Source organism: Rhamphochromis longiceps, linkage group LG20 (genome assembly GCF_057381845.1).
Source record: "Rhamphochromis longiceps isolate RC_006_pf linkage group LG20, R_longiceps_female_GT1.1, whole genome shotgun sequence".
In the NCBI taxonomy this organism is placed as follows: domain Eukaryota; kingdom Metazoa; phylum Chordata; class Actinopteri; order Cichliformes; family Cichlidae; genus Rhamphochromis; species Rhamphochromis longiceps.
Genome location: NC_140576.1, coordinates 5,684,113 through 5,701,965, shown reverse-complemented (window position 1 = coordinate 5,701,965; position 17,853 = coordinate 5,684,113). Strand labels below are relative to the sequence as shown.

At 40.5% G+C, this 17,853-nt stretch overlaps 1 protein-coding gene across 8 annotated transcripts in view; it reads right to left on the bottom strand.

Annotated features, from left to right (window-relative positions):
- The window catches only part of chl1a (cell adhesion molecule L1-like a), a 51,411-nt gene that overhangs the window by 7,300 nt on the left and 26,258 nt on the right, over positions 1 to 17,853 (bottom strand). For 3 of the 8 annotated variants that reach the window (XM_085393707.1, XM_085393708.1, XM_085393706.1), the window contains exons 14-27: positions 17,642 to 17,807; positions 17,171 to 17,295; positions 16,898 to 17,002; positions 14,669 to 14,866; positions 14,459 to 14,529; positions 14,127 to 14,349; positions 13,190 to 13,305; positions 12,563 to 12,767; positions 12,238 to 12,360; positions 10,299 to 10,484; positions 3,866 to 3,979; positions 3,421 to 3,582; positions 2,921 to 3,097; positions 1,876 to 1,948 (exon numbers count right to left, since the gene is read on the bottom strand). In XM_085393707.1, the coding sequence (XP_085249833.1) occupies positions 1,876 to 1,948; positions 2,921 to 3,097; positions 3,421 to 3,582; positions 3,866 to 3,979; positions 10,299 to 10,484; positions 12,238 to 12,360; positions 12,563 to 12,767; positions 13,190 to 13,305; positions 14,127 to 14,349; positions 14,459 to 14,529; positions 14,669 to 14,866; positions 16,898 to 17,002; positions 17,171 to 17,295; positions 17,642 to 17,807 (2,044 nt within the window). Of the gene's footprint in view, positions 1 to 1,633; positions 1,704 to 1,875; positions 1,949 to 2,920; positions 3,098 to 3,420; positions 3,621 to 3,865; positions 3,980 to 10,298; positions 10,485 to 12,237; positions 12,361 to 12,562; positions 12,768 to 13,189; positions 13,306 to 14,126; positions 14,350 to 14,458; positions 14,530 to 14,668; positions 14,867 to 16,897; positions 17,003 to 17,170; positions 17,296 to 17,641; positions 17,808 to 17,853 lie in introns of those variants that run through there. The other 5 variants (XM_085393710.1, XM_085393711.1, XM_085393709.1 and 2 more) reach the window with 5 other exon arrangements.

The following is a 17,853-nucleotide window of genomic DNA, read 5'->3' as shown; positions in this document are numbered from 1 at the left end:
ACTTTTCACTCCCATTGGCACTTTTTATCACAATTGCGACATCAAGCAAATCTGAGCCACAAAGTAACTGTGGTCCGTAATACAAAAACAGGGTCATGGACACTGGACAATCCATTCTTTCCTGTTTAACAGAATTACAGTCTTGGCAAGAAGCACAGGAACGCAATTGGCAGCAACCACACAATTGTGAGTAATCATGTTCTGAATAATACGATGACAAGAAGAATCAAAGCAGGCAGAAGAGGCTATTTTAGGTGCTTTCTGCACAAACAAACACACCATTGTCACACAGTTGCCGCAATGCTGTCAAGCAAAATAGGATTCGCTCGATTCCCCAAAATTATCACCGTAGCAGCTAAACAATGCAAATTCAACAGCTATTATAAAGTACAACAGCTGCCTGCCTCAGGCTCAAAGGCCTGGTTTTTCACCGTATATTTTCCATCAGCAATTATCGTGTATCCAGAATCTGTGCGTGTGCAGTAGGAGCTTCCTCTTTTTTAAAACTACTTAAAATTATTTAAGTAAATCTGCAACTATTAAGTTCCCAAGTAAGCTGAGGCACTACAGACAGGAACTAGTTATGTTTCAATAACCTTTATTATCCCTAAAGTCATCTTTCCATGTTAAAGTTTGCTAAACTATTTTATATATACATATGAGCAAGCACTTGGCAACAGTGGGAAGGAAGAACTCCCTTTAAACAGGAAGAACTATTAGTGGGTCTAAGACTTAAAGCTAAACTGAAATTAAAACTTCCTTTTGTAAAAACAAGAAGCATGAAAGAGAACAAGACTTGCAAACTAAACGAGCTTCCTGTTTCTAAGTGGAATCCAGTCTTAACAGTATGGCGTGTCTTTCACTATGCGGCCGACTGCAAATGTCTAACTTTTTACGCAACACAACTGTATTTGAAAGGAGAACTTTGTCAGTAACACAGGCTCATGTCAGTAGTGTGAGACTGCAGTGAAATCACAGTTTAATTGTTGTCTAGATTTACCAAAAAAAAAACAGTTTAAATAGCTGGTATCAGAGCTGTTGTCTGAAAAAGATCTTTTAAAGACTGATCATATCTATAAATATTTTCTCTGTTGGATTTTGAAGCCGTGCAAATGCCAAGTAAACAAATGCATTTCGAGGTTTGTTGATGCCTCCAGCCTGCCCCAGCTGCAGTCAAGGGTGTTTGTTAACTTTTTACCTGAGAATTTTCATAAGGGAGGGCAAAAACTATGGACATTAGAAGTCTATGGAATAATTGTAATATTTAGACCTTTTGACTAAAATTTGCAGCATTTATCTCAAAGAAATATATGCAGTAAGTTGCGTTACATAGAATGACAGCAAGTTAAAAAAAAAAAACACCAATAAAACACTCAAACGCACACACAAAAGGAGGCAAGCAGTGCACAAATATCCCCCCCCCCCCCCAAAAAAAATATTAATGTCTATATAAAAGCATACACAGACTAGCACACAAATGGCCTACTGATGCCTAAAGCAACTACGTGACTTAAGCACTTTGCAGAACAGACACATGCACGTCATCAGGAGTAAAAGAACATAATTCCAACTAAAAGGGAACAAAGCTTGTGCTGTGTGTTAACCACTACTTTTAACTACACCGTGTGATTACCTAGCCCATTAAATGACGAGAACACTGGCTTCTAGGTTCATCCTGGTAAAGCTCATGAATGCGTGGTTTGCTTTTAGGTTGGGAGGGAAAGACATCACAGTGATACATGACAAAAAAATTATTTTTCAGCCAGAAAACATTTAACATATTAATTACAGCATAGTGATTTTTGAGATAATAAAAAATAGATATTTCTCATCAATCTTTGGTACTGCAGCGTGCAGAAAAGGGGTATAGCTCACCTGTAGTCACAGAAGGTGTCATCATTCATTTTCTGTGACTCCGTGTCAGAGTGGGGCTCTTCCTTTTCTTTCACTGCAGAGAGGGCAAGACAGGCACTTCAGCACCATTGTTAGTGCAGCACTTTCACACAAAGATGCAATCACATTTTACTCGTGTGTGCATCCATAAGTCTCCAGATTCAGATTTATTTTAGAAGATCTTGTCTTTACCATCCTACAAAGGGAAAATAACTCAAACAGCAGTATTTCTGGAAACTGCAGAAATGTCAAAACTGGACATATCTAAGCTTAAAAGATCCACTTAGCGATACGCAATCTCAACACTGTAAGATTAGAAATTGAGAAGTCACGACCAAAAGCATCTGAGAACAGCTAAATCTGTGTAAACATTACATTAAGTCTTTACATGGAAACCCTCTCTTCTGCGTGTCTAGCACAAAGTGCTAGATGTCAGCTCTTTGTGCAAACAACACTTTGAAAAGACCAGTTGCGTTTGAGAAAGCTAAAAGAGGGGTTCCTTGAAAAGAACTGGATGGGCAAAAGGGGGGAATCCAAAGGAGCTGATGAAAAATTCAGTACTTTTTGTCTACAGCTACAGCAGGCAAAGAAGTGGAGTAGGCAGAAGATGGGGAAGCATAAAGGTTCAGAGGAAAGAAACAGAGTGAACAGACACTTTGCAGGCAGGCCCATTGTGAGACTGAATTTGACTCTGATACATGGCAGCACAATAGTGAGATGGAAGAGCTCGGAAGGTCTCCTCAGGTGAGCAGTGGAGAGGAGTGCAACAAAGGCAGCTGATTCCCGCTTGTCTGTCTTGACAAGTATGAAATCAGCGGTACTAAGACAACTAACACGGCCGCACCAATTGTTTGCAGCTTGTAGCTGCTGTGCAAAGGTGACCCACATGCATAAACAGGTTTGAGCTCAGGGTTGAGGCCCAAGTTATAAAAAAAGCATCATCCTGATAAATTGGTAGTAGTTTTAGGATTTCAATTTTAGCTCAAAATGACTTAGGGGACTCAACCCTGGCTAAGGACTAACTGACCTTTTTCCATGGCGAGATTTTCTTGTCGCTGTGGCGATGGCGTACCTGCATACTTGCCACCTTTGTTTTTCCGCAGAAAGCAGGCAATGACCACAACAAGGGTGAGCAGTGCCACAGCGCACATGGTCCCAATCATCCAGCCGTGGGTTGAAAAGCTGCTCTCCTGACTTGCAGCACCTGAAAACAAGTGAAAGAGAGCTCAAGAACCAGCTTTACACACCGACTCTATTAGGTGGGCCCAACCACTCGAGCACTCTTAAACAACTTGATCTTTGATTGAAAAAAAAATGTGATGAGCTCAGGTTTGATGTCACACTGACTCTTTACTCAGATGTTAGACAGGAAGAAGACAAAAGCAAATGTGCATGGATTCATAAGAAAGAAATGAATAAATTCACACGTTCAGCACAGTCAGTCACTCACTCAGTCAGTTTGATAATGATATGCTGGTGTTGTTATCACTAAAATCTACTGACGCTGACAGTCTTTGCTTCTCTCACCTTTGGTGCGTGTCTCGATAACGTCTTCGAAAATACTAGCGTTATCGAGCAGCCTCTTAGCCATGAGGCGCACAGTGTACACCGTCCCCGGTTCGAGCCCGTCAATTATGTAGAAACTTTGAGAAGCGTTTACAGCCTCTGAAATCCGCCAGTTCCCATCACCTACACAGCCAAGCACAGGAAGTGCACAAGCAGCAAGTCTGTATTAGCAGAAGAGGATGTGCTGTTGGCGACTAATAAATGGTTCTCCAGTATTATGGTTACACTAAATATAACTTAAACACATCTGAATCCATTTTTAAAGGGAAGGGATTGAAGCAACCAAGGAGGCTTACGCTATATTTTTTAGGTGTTAATATAAAACATCCCTAGGTGTACCTGAACATGATACAACCTTAAATTCCTATCAATTTTTAGCAAGGCGGGGACAGGAAAAGTAGCTTACGGTTATTCATATAAGCCACATAAAGCTGCAAGCTCCGCTGCTCTTCTCTGGCAGTCCAGCTGATTTTGGCAAAGGTGTCACTCACGTAAGAGCTTATGTTCAACAGGGCTGGAACTGATAAAGAAAGAAGAAATAGGGGGAAGTAAATAAGGAGGAAATGAAAACACAGACAGGCAGAGAGAAAAGGAGAGAGAAGGCAGGAAAAGAGGATTAGCAGAGGCAAATAGGATCCCCTGCAGCTTGAGAACAATCCGTCTAGCAGAAACCCTTCAAAAAGACAGTTCAAAAGGCATTTCCCGGCCCCAGACTTAATTGAGTGGAGTTGGATTTGGGCTCATAAAGGGTAGATATATAGATCGTGGGCGGGAGTGACATCTAGTTTTCCCTCTACGTTAAATAAAGATGGCATTTCGTGGCGCACCCCCCACCACCACGAGTAGATATCAGAGCAGATTGAAACAACTCCATGCCTCGAATACTGTTGTTACTTGAAAGTTCAAGTACATCAAGACGAGCTCACAGGCTTAATATTGGCTGCGCATGTGTGAGTGTGAGCTATATACCTAAAGGAGGATGAGTAGAATTGCCTGAGATAGAGCTGGGAACAGAGAGAGAGCAGTTGTAGCCTGGAATGAAAGAGAAACCTCAGATGTTAGATTCCTTCTACAAAAGCTGTCAAGTCTAATATATTGTGCAACAAGCGAGACTACATAAAGGCGGAATTTGTTAGAGCGACTGGGAAAACTGCATTAATGGCAGTAACTGCACAAGCACAGCACAACTTATACCGCGGTAGACACCCTGTAACTGCAGCACAACAATAAATCTGACTTGCAAATTTAAACCACAACTGTCACTTTCCGGCAAATGATTTGCACAAAGAAATGTCTTTCTGTCTCTCCCGAAGTGGTATACAGGACTCACCCAAATTATATTTGTACAACTATAAAGGACATGTTTTTGCTGAGGCTATGGAAAGCTACTTGCTACACCAACACGCCTACAACCTCGTCTGTCTCTACCACCACTTCTATGTTGGCTAGCTACACCAGCTGCAGGCGGTGATACATACTGCTCTGAGCAGGGGCCACAGCTGGAGTCTGGGACAAATCTTCAGAGGGATAAAAAGAAATCGAAGAAGCAGAAGATTACATGTTTATGAAAATCCCGCTTTAAGGTTTATAGACCAGGCACACAAACACATGCTGACACATTTGCAGGGCCACCGGAGAACAAAAGTGCATTCTCACAAACATATACAAGCTCTGTGTGTGTAGCTGCATCAAGTGCTGTTTGGATTTGAAGTCTGGTTGACATCTGCACCACTAGAGGGCACTGTGCAACCAAAAGATGACACCTATGTTTTTTTTCTGACAGTTACCTACGGAAAATTACTAATAACCTTATTCTAGTGATGATACGTGCATATATAGCAAATAAAAACAAGAAAACACAAATATTTTTCGTTTTTTAAAAATGACTGAATTCCTGTTTTTTGTCTAAATTTGATCTGGTTTCTCTAATTCGTCATTTTAAACAAAGCGCTTGCACATACAAACATAAAAAATTATTTTGGTAATAACCAGTGTTATAATTTAGTCCCTTATATTGAGGGCTGGTCTTCATACGATGAAGCTAAACATGTGCTACAGAGGTGTTTCCATGGAGAACAGAGAAGAGGATAACATCTGGAGAGGTGAAAAGCACCAGCAACAATACCAGCAAAGTATATAATTATAGCTAGCAATATAGTTATTGGTTAATTGAGGTTATTTAACAATTTTGACATTTTTCACCCTTTTATGTCTGAAATGCTGCATTGTTTATTTCAGAGCTGTTTCTTTAAATATATGGAATACACAGATGCAGATGCTCAGCCTCAATTAAAATGACCTGTCTTTATTTATAGCCAGCTAAACTCTTCATGTGTTTAGTGAAGCAATTAAGTATTAAATGTAGGATATAACCTCAAACTAAGCTACAAAGAAAACGAAGCTGCGCCTTGTGTTTGTGGGGTAATTCAAACTCCTCATCATCAGCTGTCAGGTAATGAGTGATGTGTCGGCATGTATGATGGGATAGTCGACAGCCGCACATCACCTCAGCAGGAGAATAACAGTGATTGCTGAATGGCATCGAAAGGGTTTATCCCGATTCAGCTTGAGCCCAAAAATTTAAAAAGGAGGGAAATGAAGATGAGTAATGTGTACAGGGTAAAGGTAAGGCATTTGTTAACAATGTAGATTCGCTTGTGAGGTGGAAAGGGGAGCTAGTGTTTGAGCCGCCTTGCTAAAAAAATGTCAGCAAGCAGACATGTTGTGGATGATAAAGGCTGTGTTCACAGTTACACGTGGTTCCTTTTAAACTGCAACATAAACACTGCTCTGCCTGTGGTTTTACTACTTGCACTTCAAAACAGATGCTCGTTTATTGCATTTTAATATGCTATTTTGTTTTCATCTTGTGTTGCCGTCCGCACATTTGCAAGAACGCTGGTTACATTTTCATTCCAAGTAATGGTTTCATTTAGTTTGTGTTCATCTGGACCACAGCCCAGTTTATTTACTTATTGTTTTATTGTTTTCTCATGTTGAAGAATTTCGTTTCTTAAATTTAAAAGAATAACAATAATTTTTCTGATTAAAATGCAGCACCTGGAGCCTCACAGTTTACCTTTTATTATCATTTTCTCGGTCAACCGGAGATCGTTGAATTTAGATTTACCAATCTAGCCGCACCCCCCCCCCCCACACACACACACACACATCTTGCATTGGGCCCACCAAACAGCTAGAACCAGCCCTGCATGTTTACATTATTCATAGTTATATGAATTTAAACAAGGTTTGAATTTCTAACTGGGGAGGAAAAAAGGTATCTTTACCTGTGGCACACATATTACCTCATTTGTGAATGCGGTGAATTCCTGAATGTATTATCTCTCACATCATTTGGTGCGAATTAAGTGTGCCGCTACCTGAGCTTACATTAAAATATCCAGGATCCAAAAACAGAGCGCAGCATGCAAGCAAAAGTTTAAATAACAAGAAAATCTGCAGACTGAACACTGGATAGCCGGGGGGGGGGGGGGTGTACATAGATATCCGAGGTATAAGTTCAGACTGTGATTGTTTTTCTAAAGAAACTCAAAGTAAATAAATAGATGCGTTCGAGCCATTAGCAAATTTGTTGCCGATAACAACTTAGGTGTTCAAGTGCTGTGTCGGGGAGCAATAATTTAATCTCCAGAGAAACTGGTTATTTTTGTGTTACTTTTGAGGCATGTGCTCCTCTGTGCTTTTTGTCAAGTTTGCAGCCTGCTTTATCTTTGCTCCTTTGTTATCTCCTGAGACCTGATGGAGAAAAATAGATATTTCTCCTACTGTGTGCCACGCTGTTCTCTGTGGCTGTTAGCTTTGTTTTTTTCTCCCGTTTTTTTTCCTGCTCGTGTTTCTCATGTTTCAACACATTCTTTTACCCTTTTTTCCCCCCTTTTTTTGGCTTGCCCTCCAGAAACTCACTGGCATTGCAAACTTTTCAAGCACAGACATGTGGACGCGTGCACGGGTCTGCGTAATTGTTGTAGTTCAGACATGTCACTCTGTGATTTGTCCAGAATATTTTCAAGGCAGGCAGCTGTTTATCCTAGCTAAATGGTGAGAGGCATTAAAAGCTTATTCAGTCAAAAAGGTGAACTATAAAAGGACTACTTCAGCGCCTGACCTCACTAGCTCCCGTGCATTCATCTTTCTTTTTTGCCCTGCTGTCACTCCATCACTCCCCGTTAACGTCTCTAAATTCACTCTGCCCCTGCTCTGTGCTGTTGGTCTCCATAAATCTCCTCCACTGCATTGTGACTAACGTGCCCCGAGGACAGCTCTCTCAAACAGAGCTATTTTATCTCCGCATCGAGCCTCTACTCAACCATATTCACAAACAATGCATCTAATGGCTCTCGGGCCGGACATCCACCTACAAGATGCAGAGCTTCTCAAAGGAAGCATAAAAGCTCAGGAAGACTGAATAACTTTTATCAAAATATGCAGAGCCAGCAAATGGATGCTAAGCACTAGAAGGAGGAGCTCGTGGAGAGGATTTTATTCAAGATATAAATTAAAGCCACCACCATCTGTGTAGTTATTTGTGAATTAGTGAGCATTTTTTGTCAAATATAAGCTTTATTATGCTCTCATGTGACTGATTTGCTTCTACCTGACATCAAGGCTAAGCAAGTGATCTGCTCCAAGTCTACAACTTCTGGCTCCTCTGATAAATTCATTTGGTATAACATGAGTCAAGTTAGCCCTTAATTCTAAGACTTTTGTGAGGGTGCAGGCATTTCTTAGTTAGCAAAGTGGCACCAGCTTAATTCCTGCTTTCACTTACAGTATCTTTAATCACATTATTGTAATTTCTCACATCGCTTTATTTAAAAGAGTCTTTAAAGCATAAAATATTTGCACACGTCCGCCGCCAGACTTCAAAACAAAGTCAAAAAGAGGAACCACAGCGCTCCGGTTTTAAATGAGCTGCACTCAATATGCTCAGCGTATCCTTTCAAAATTTCCAAATCGTCGTTTTGCTTTTAAACTCTAACTGGCTCAAGACTAAACCGCAGACTCGGAGGTTCACTCGGATCCTCTGCTCGCAGGTTTGTTGAATATTCACAGCCGCTGTCACACGAAAACTGGAGATGTACCTTTTTATATGCAAACTGCGGAAAGCATTTACAAGGACATTAGGGAGGCAATTTCACCGAGCTTTTTAAGGCAGCAGCTTGACACTTAATTTGCCCGTTTCGGTTACAGTAGCTCCCTCATCTTATATATATAATTTACAGTCTGAGGGGGCTTGTGAAGATACTTCTATTTTGCATTTGCTTCGCGTTCAATATAGCTTTTCTCATTAAAAAATGATATGAGCTTATAAATTTGGGTAAAAAGTTTAATCTTCAAAACATGTACATAAATTCTAGAATTCTGTAATATACTCAATGCTCTGCCCAGCTTTTGCTTTAATGGCATTGTGCACTTGAGCTGGAATGGACAAGCTGGTGCAAAGCCTGATAACCTGGTATGATTCGATGCTCCATGGCTTTTGAGCTTCTTTTAGTATTCAAGTAGTTCTACAAAGCTTTGAGTTGTGTTGGGCTCATTATCCTTCAGTGGTATGAAGCCTTCTCCACAAAGATGCAAACCACAGAGTACAGCATGTCATGCTGGAGTGCTACGTCATCTGGAGTTGATGCAATGCAGGTGCGGGTTTGATAAACTGCTTTTTCATCCTCTCTTCTCTTCATACATACACATTTCTGATTGAAGTGGGATTCATTAGCAAATAGGATTTGTTTCCAGTCATCCTCTGTGCAGTGCTGGCACATCTTAGCCCACCCCAAGTATTTGGCTTCGTTTCCCCTCCTGAGAATTGGTTTAGAGACGCATTAATGATCCACTAAGACCACAACAAGACAGATGTTTTTGATAGGACTTTTCTGATAGGGGTCTCGCTTTCTTTAGTTAGCAAATGTATTAATTCTCATTTTCTCAGTGAACAAAGCGTCGTGTATTGATCCTCTGATGGTGTGGTCTCTTTTGGTCTGCCTGATTGTGTTTTGGATACATCTGAGTTCAAGCAGTGTTTTAGCCCCTTTAGAAACATTTGCTCTGAATAACAATCTGACTTCTAACACTTTTAGTTAGTTACAATGTCATGTTTCCCCCTATCAAAATACCAATTAGTCCTTGAGCCACAGACATATTTGTACATTTCTGCCCTAGACAAGCACATCAAACCCACCTTAGTATCTTGAAGGACATTCTCAACTGAAGGATTTGTACAACAGAGCTAAAAATGTTGTAAAATTGCCCTTTCGTTTTATTGCTGACCTTGAAATTGTTACACCTTGTGTTTTTTAATGATTTAAATGTAGTTGTTCTCAGCTTTGCATGAAAATATCACAAATTTCTGATGTGATTTCAAAGTGGATTTTACTACAAATATTACTATATTCTGCTGAACTAAACAAAAACTGGTGCTAGATTGTTAAACAGTGTCTGACAAACACTCCTATTAGAGAGGTTAAGCTGTGATGAGTGAGGCTCTAGAGAGGAAGTAATATTTCAACACACAGGTTTTTTCCAATCTCATCTTTCTTAGATGGTTTCTAAGTTCAGTTAAGTCCAATATCACTATCAGGACAATCCCTTCTTTTAAAACACAGCTTGTATGCACAAAAATGACAGTATGACCTCTTCAAAGTCTGATCTGTACTCACTTGAATTATACAAAGTAGTTTTGGCCTTAATAATGATGTTTCTCCCTTGTATGAATGAATACATCACAGCAGTGCTGTGTTTTATCTGTGGGATTTTCATATATTAATCCAATAAACAGGCACACTACCACCCAAGTTAAATGCATTTCATTAGCTCACCTGGCTCTGGAAAATCAGTTCGGCTCTCTTCGGCCTGTGGAGGCCCACAACCTGCTCGAGTGCACGCTCTGAGGTCGAAGCGGTAAAGGCTGTCCCCCTTTAATCCCTGAAGTGTCCAATGGTTGGTGTCAGCCCCGGTAATGTTGATCTCTTTGGAATCAGTCACCTCGAGTGCAGTCTCATTAACTGTAGACGAAGAAGAAAGATGGTCAGGTCGGTTCACGTGCTGAGAGCGAGCCTACGATGTATCGATGCAGAAAAAGTCATCGCAGCTGGGTCGTGTGGGAGGTTAGCGTAACACGGCTATAATGAGGGTCAGCGGTCGAGGGAAGGAAGAGATGAAGAGATTTTATGCTGTCTCATGAAGGAAGTGAATATAGCAGATACATGTTGTGACAGGTAAGCTGAGGAGGAATACATTATGAGGAAAGAAGAGAGAAGATGAAAGAGGGAAATAAAGAGCTCAAGAGGAGGGGGGGGTGTAAACAAGTGGCAGGGCACGGATGAAAAGAGGAGGTGGAGAAGATGAGAAAAGAGAAAAGTAATAGGAAGTGGTAACCGAGCAGAGACTATGAAGGGATTTTTTTTAACTCTGCGTAAAAGGAAGAAAAAATTACAAAAACAAGTGATGGGAAGGAAGACAATGAGGGGGAAGAATGCATAAGGAAGCAGTAGAAGGAAACCAGAAGAGCTACAATCACAAGTAGCACAACATATCACCAAATATGCATTATAGATCAAAGTACAGTATGTGTGCACTGCTGAAAGCAACACTTCTTTTGAAACCTCCCTCAGTGATGCCATTACTGTGCCAATACCGAACCACAGGTGAGAGCTGATGTGCCAAGCCCATTGTACCACTTTGCAAAAACAATGTTTGGGGTTTTTTTTGGGGGGGGGGGGGGTGTTGCAGCGGCAGTAGAGAGCACAGGATATTTTACGTTGTCGACAACAGATCACACAGTGCTGTCAGGAAACCAAAGGATACTGCACATACAGCGCAACATATATTGTTTATTCATAGGAACCAAATTTTCATTTAAGTGATATGGTGAATCAGTTCAACTAAAAAAAAAAAAAAACAACACACCCACAGATTGCAGTGTGTGGGAATAACTGTGTAAAGTCTTACATCTGATATGGGAAAAAAAAAGGCAGAAATAGAGGGACAGAGTGTATTGAAGAGCTGGCCAGACTCTGTGGGTGCTGTTGGAGGCGGCACAGGGCTGTCTCTGCCTTCACATTTTACACAAAAGACTTCAGAAATGTCAGCCAACGAGAGTGTAGGCTTTGAAAACAGAGAGTGTAATGAAAGCCCCTCACTCACTTGTCCATTCTTACTGTACTACAGCATAAAGGTGCTTTTTCTTTTTCTTTTGCAAAAAGAAAAGCTTCTGAGTGATAAATGCAAAAAAAAATAAATACAAATAAAATAGCACAAGAGGCACATAGAGCACTGGTTTAAATGCTTCTTTTGGGAGGAAACATGCAGGAGGATATGAGATAAGAAACACAGAGGAAAGTGTCAAGCCACGGGCTAAAGTATCTTGAAACAATTAGGCCGTTGCAGACTGGAGGAGGGTTCAGTGTCACACAGTGCCACCTACTGTCTGGGACGACGCCACACGAGATTAGAAGGGAAAAGGTGATGTGCAGATGATAGTGTATGCAACAATGTTTTTTAAATCGAAATTAAACCTCCATATGTGTAAATCGAAGCTGTAGTATCACATATCCACCCCCTCTACACCTCCTTCTCTCTTTAATAATCTTTTCCTCTCTTGCGTCCCCTTTACCGACGCTGCTGTTGAACGACTGTTTACACTTCGCCCACTGTAACACTACAGACAAAGCCCTGAGTTACAGCAGAGACAACTCTGTTATGATGGAAAACCTCATGTAGGTTCAAAGGTCTACAAAGTGTGGTGTGTTTACATACTGAGGTGGTACTGCAGGAGGTAACTGGTGAGGATGCCATTTGACTTTGGCGGCTGTGCCCATTCCAGCCTAACTGAATCTCTCTGGATGATGGAGGAAGTAAGGACGGTAACTTGCTCTGGAACTACACAAACAACAACAGTGGTAAGATAAGCACACATTTTTTTAAAAACTGGGATGAAAAACACACTGATCTAAAACCGATCTTGTCACAAGGATGCAATTCATTTTAAAGCTGAATTCATAGTTTGTACAGTTTTCAGCACGTGTGCATAAACGCCTGAAGCATGGGTTGTTTAGCGTGTGTGATCACAGTATCACCTCACCTCCCTCTGGTGTATTAAAGGTCACCGGATCACTCTTGGGTCCATTGCCCTTCTTGTTGAAAACATAAACAGTGAGTTTGTATTCAGAAAAAGGTTCGAGTCCTGGCACAATGACATGACTTCTGTTTCCAGAAAAGGACATGGAGTGACTCAAATCTAAAATCTTGTCGGGATTCAGGAGACTTCTTCTCCTCACCCAGTGAACCTGTGAGAGGGTGGAATATAAAACAACAAGAAGGACAGTAAGATAATGAAAGAGCTCCTTTACACACACATCTTTTTGTCACTCTTTTACTTTGCCACTGTGCATCCTTCAAACTTTCAACACAAGTACAGCATTAAAACTCATTAAATGATAAATTTGGGTATAATTTTTTAAAAAATGTTTAAAAATTATATCCAACCAAAAGTAAAACTCTCAAAATGTGCTGTCACGATGAGAGTACATGCAGAGATCTCATTTTAGAGTTTGTCCTCCAAATGACAAAAATCATTCCACCAGAAAAAGCGCGCTATTCAGAAAGCAGACATTGGAGGATTTTCAAATACCGAGAAAAACACGCTGCTGTTTGAAGTTCCTTTGCTGGAATTGAAAATGCAGAGATGTTTGAGAAGCTGACAACTTACATTATAACCACCCAGGCGACCTCGCACCGTGGCAGGCGGAACTGGGGTCCAGCTAACCCTCAGAACAGTGGTGTTGATCACCTCCACAGCAATGTCCCGTGGTGCCGCAGTAGGAACTAAAGACGGTGGGAGGAAGTTGAGAAACACAGAAAGTCTGTGAACAGCAGACCTTTATTCCGACTTTTTTCCCAACATATTGAAAATAAAATGTTTGTAGTTGCAGAAAGTTACAAAATACATCAACCTTGTTAGATTAATACAGTGTTTTAAGCTGAGGAATGGTGTTCTGTTGCTTGATGAATTGATGAGTCAAAACATTGGTGCTGGTATAAAAAGCCAAGAAAGTGCACAGAAAATATGCTGAGCTACATGCAAAATGAAGCAAATTAGCTACTGAAAGCAGGGGGAAAATCCACACCAGACACAAAATGGCACTGTAAATATTTTCTACTCTACGCGTTACTGTAACGACAGGAGCACGGCAGACACTGGAAAGTGAAGCAGCCCTCGTGCCTCAGTAGGCCTACAGCGCAAAGCGTGTCGTGATCTATCAAATCCCCAACAGCTTCTGAGACAGAAGTGGAAATTTGACATCCCTCTCCTCTACAAAGGTTATCTGCCACCTGCTAGCAGTGGTGTTTTTTTGTTTTTCCTTTTACAAAAGGAAGGAAAAGTCACTACTGCACCACCTGCACAGGGTTAAAACCTTGGGTAAGTGGAGGGGGGAGAAAAAGAAAAGAACTTAACCTGACACATTTTCCCGCAGACAATGCCAAAAGACAACTGAGAACACGGTAAAGAATCATAACACGAGAAGTTCAGAGTTAAAAGAAAACCAACAGACAAATATGCCAGTTCAGCTTTGGGGTATGTTGTAATGAAGTCAGTTGCAGGTAATTATATCGTACGCTGAAATATATTAATACATACTACTCACCATCTTCCCCAGAGTAACCTGTAACAGGCTTAGGCTCTGGCCCCCAGCCGTAGCTGTTTCTGCTCAGGATTTTAATCTCGTAGGGGACAAAGGTGGGCGTGTTGTTCACGAGAAACACAGATCTGTTGACCATGTGCTCCGTGAAGCTATCTTCCACCCCGAGTTGGCGGTACTTCACTTTGTACTCAAAGCCTGGGCCGTTGCGCTCAACAGGTGACAGCGGCTACAATATGACAGTGCAGAGAAATTGTTACAATCCTATAACAACTTCTAGTGAAAATTCTTACAGATAACAAGTCTTTTAAATTTAAATGAATAAACAATTCTCATACCTCCCAACTGATTTCCATTTGATGAGGATGATGGCCTTGAATTTTGATGTTTTCTGGGTTCCTATCGGGTGCTTTGGAGACATGTGTGCATTTGTATAAATCATTTTTTGCAGAATAAAAAAGATGCCATTTTTAATACTAAAACTTGCATGCTTTGACATGTTACACATAACCAGAGAGACATTTTTAATAAATAGGAGCTGGTCTCACCAGCAGGGGGTGTTTTGTGTCGTTCAGTCGGCTCACTCGGGGGTCCGGGTCCAATGGCATTAACAGCATACACTCTGAACTGGTAGTTAAGGTTCCCGTATAGTTTTAGCTCAGCTGTTGCTTGGTTACCGGTGACTCTCTGTAGCTCCTTCCACCTTCCAGGCTCCCAGCGGTTCTCTTCATACTCCACTACAAATTCTGTGCTCACAAAGAGAGAGGACACACGCAGTTGTGACAATGACACTGATTATTAAAAGCATATATTAGGCTTTTATACTTTTGCTTAGATTATATCATATAGAGAGGTTATCTACACCGCCGATCAGTATCTATGAGTGCTGATTTACCCCTTCCTTGATAAATGAATAATTCAACATTATCTTATATGAGTGTTAAATGAGATTACCAATACCACTCATGCATTTCTAATTATGAACCTGGAGGCAGGGACCATTAGTGTAGTACAATGTGAGTAAGAAAAAAAGTACCAGGGAGAAAAGGATTTCTGGTGGTATTATGAATTCTCAGATAGACGATTCATATTAACCCCTTTTATCACCCTTTCTGTGCCACGAAACTTCTAGGATTAAGGGTTGTGCTACCTTCTCTAATTTGAATTTATTAAATTAAGAACTGACAGTGGTATTAACGCTAGGGCCAGAGCTGAAGGGGATAGTGAGAAGGCGCTTTACCACGCTGTCATTAACAGCGATCAGAAAGACAAATTGGCACATCACAGAAAGAGCTAAAAGCCTCCTGTCCATTGTATATTTTTGCGCTTCTGATTTTGTTATCTTCCTAAAGACTAATTATGTTCATTACTTTACAGTTTTCTTTCAATCCTATATTTTTGGTTATGATGTTCATTAGCATGCACTTAAATAAACTCTGTATAGATATGTAGTATATAGGTTTTTTTTACTGCTAATGTTTTGTGTGTCTTTTGAAAGCGCCCCCATGAGCCTGTGGGTGACTTTGTAAATAATCTGGGGGTTTTTTTTTTTGTTAAAAAAAAGGCGTTATGTTGTTCCTGATCAACAGGTGGTGATTATGTGCCAAAAAACCTAGAAATGATACAAAAAAAGAAAGAAAGGAAGAATGAAACTAGTAAAAATGGCTATAATGAAAGATTCTTCTAAGAAAAAATGCTGTCATCCTTGTTAAATATTAACACTTATTGATGAGTATCACGGGATTGAAAATGCTTTTTGTTCTAAAAGATTTATCTGATTTCAGTCACAAAAAACAGCCATTTTTTCCCCACTGTAACAACCATCACAGCTAAGAATATTAATAACACAACACTGATGAACCCATACAAATTCTTACCACCAAAAATAATTTCACCCTCCCTTTTGAAGCCTAAATGAGAGACAAGCTCCCCTGCTGGGATTCTCAGCGCTTTGCAGCTTTCTTCACTTGTTTAAGTGATCACAGCATCAACTAAATCTCTTTTTCACACGGGAAGCATGAAAACGCTCAGTGATTTGCAGTAAATCACTTGAAAGTTGCATCGAAAAAACAATTTCAGTTTTTAATAATAACCTGCAGACTTTTTTCCAACTGTGAAGCAGCTTTAGTCCGCATACTCGGGCTCTGGTCAGTGCATGCACGTACAGCACAGGTGTGCCTGAATGCTAATTTCAGTTGCTCCCTTGTCACAAGGGGTCGCAACATCGAATCGCCCTGGATGTTTTGATTTGGCAGAGCTCTACACTGGAGGTGTTCCTGACGCAATACCAAAGGGTTTTGTGTCTTCAGCTAGAATCAAACAAGTGACCTTTCTCTTACCAAGCAAAAGTGCAAACTACTACACTATGGAGGCACTACAGCTGTGTGCATGCATTTTATATGCTTTGTTTACTGATTATGCATTATACGATTCTTTTTCCCAGTGGCGAGGCTAAAGAACTGCAGAACTAGACAATGATATTGGACTCTCATCTGATGGTTGGGGTTGTGTTCTAACATTGCAGGGTCTTTACTTTAGAGCATGAAGTGCCTTGAGGTGACTCTTATTGTGAATTGGTGCTATGTAAATGAATAGTATTGAACTGAATTGAATACTCTGTTCAGTTAGGGTGTGTCTTACATGTAAAAGTAACTAATAAATGAAAAGTATTCAGTCACGTTCCATTTTTTTGTTATCCTATCTTTATTAACAAGTATTTACAACAATACACAAAAACCTTCTTCCAGGCTTTCTGCTTTTTGCCCATTAACTTTTACCTGTTACGGTGCTGTTATGATCGCTTCCAGGTATCCAAGACAAAACAACATTCCTTGGACTGTCAAGTTCGGACAGGTCTAACTTTATCGGAGCATCAGGAACATCTGCCGTGCAGAACAAAAGAGCCGTCAACCGTCAACGTGATAACTAAAACATCTAGAGAATCTCAAATGTGTTAATGAACAAATACCAGAATATTTATTTAACTGTTTGAAGCCAAATCATTTCCAAAAATGTGCGATAAATATTTAACCATACATAATTCATCTTACCCCGTACAGTGAGTACTGCAGTGGCAGAGTCCTCATCTAGGCTTGTTCTAGCAGTGCATGTATATGTTCCCTGATCACTCAGGTTTACATTCATGATCTCCAGCATGGCACCTTTCATAGAGTATCTGAACATAAGTGAAGATTTGTCAGAGTAAGTAATTTCAATCCACCTCTCAAGCAGAGGCCCCTCCACCAAAGCTGCATAATAAAAGAGAATTTAAAGCCATGCATAATTTAGTCATGCTAGCCTTTTATTATCCAGTAAGTGCACTGGTTGATGCTACAGCCTAACTTTCTAATGTCTGTAACTAAAACCGTAGCATGTTAAACGATAAATAGAGATGAGCAGACAATATGTCAGCAAAATGCATCCTCCGATCAAGATACACATAAAAGTTTATATTGATGAATTTATTATTCTACTCAGTAAGAGCATCAGCATAAAAGCACCATCAAAGCAAAACCAGTTACCTGGAATTTTTCTCAGAGGAAAGTGGGATCTCCTTGTTTTCCTTTCTCCACACCAGCTCAAACGTGTCCTGCAGACTTGCATCATATTCAGTCTTGCACATCAATTTGGCCAACTTCCCACTGTCAACCTGCGTGTTCTGAGGTGGACCTACAATTTTTGTAGCGTCTAAAGATAACACAAAAACCAGGGGGGAAAAACACAAGTGAAATAA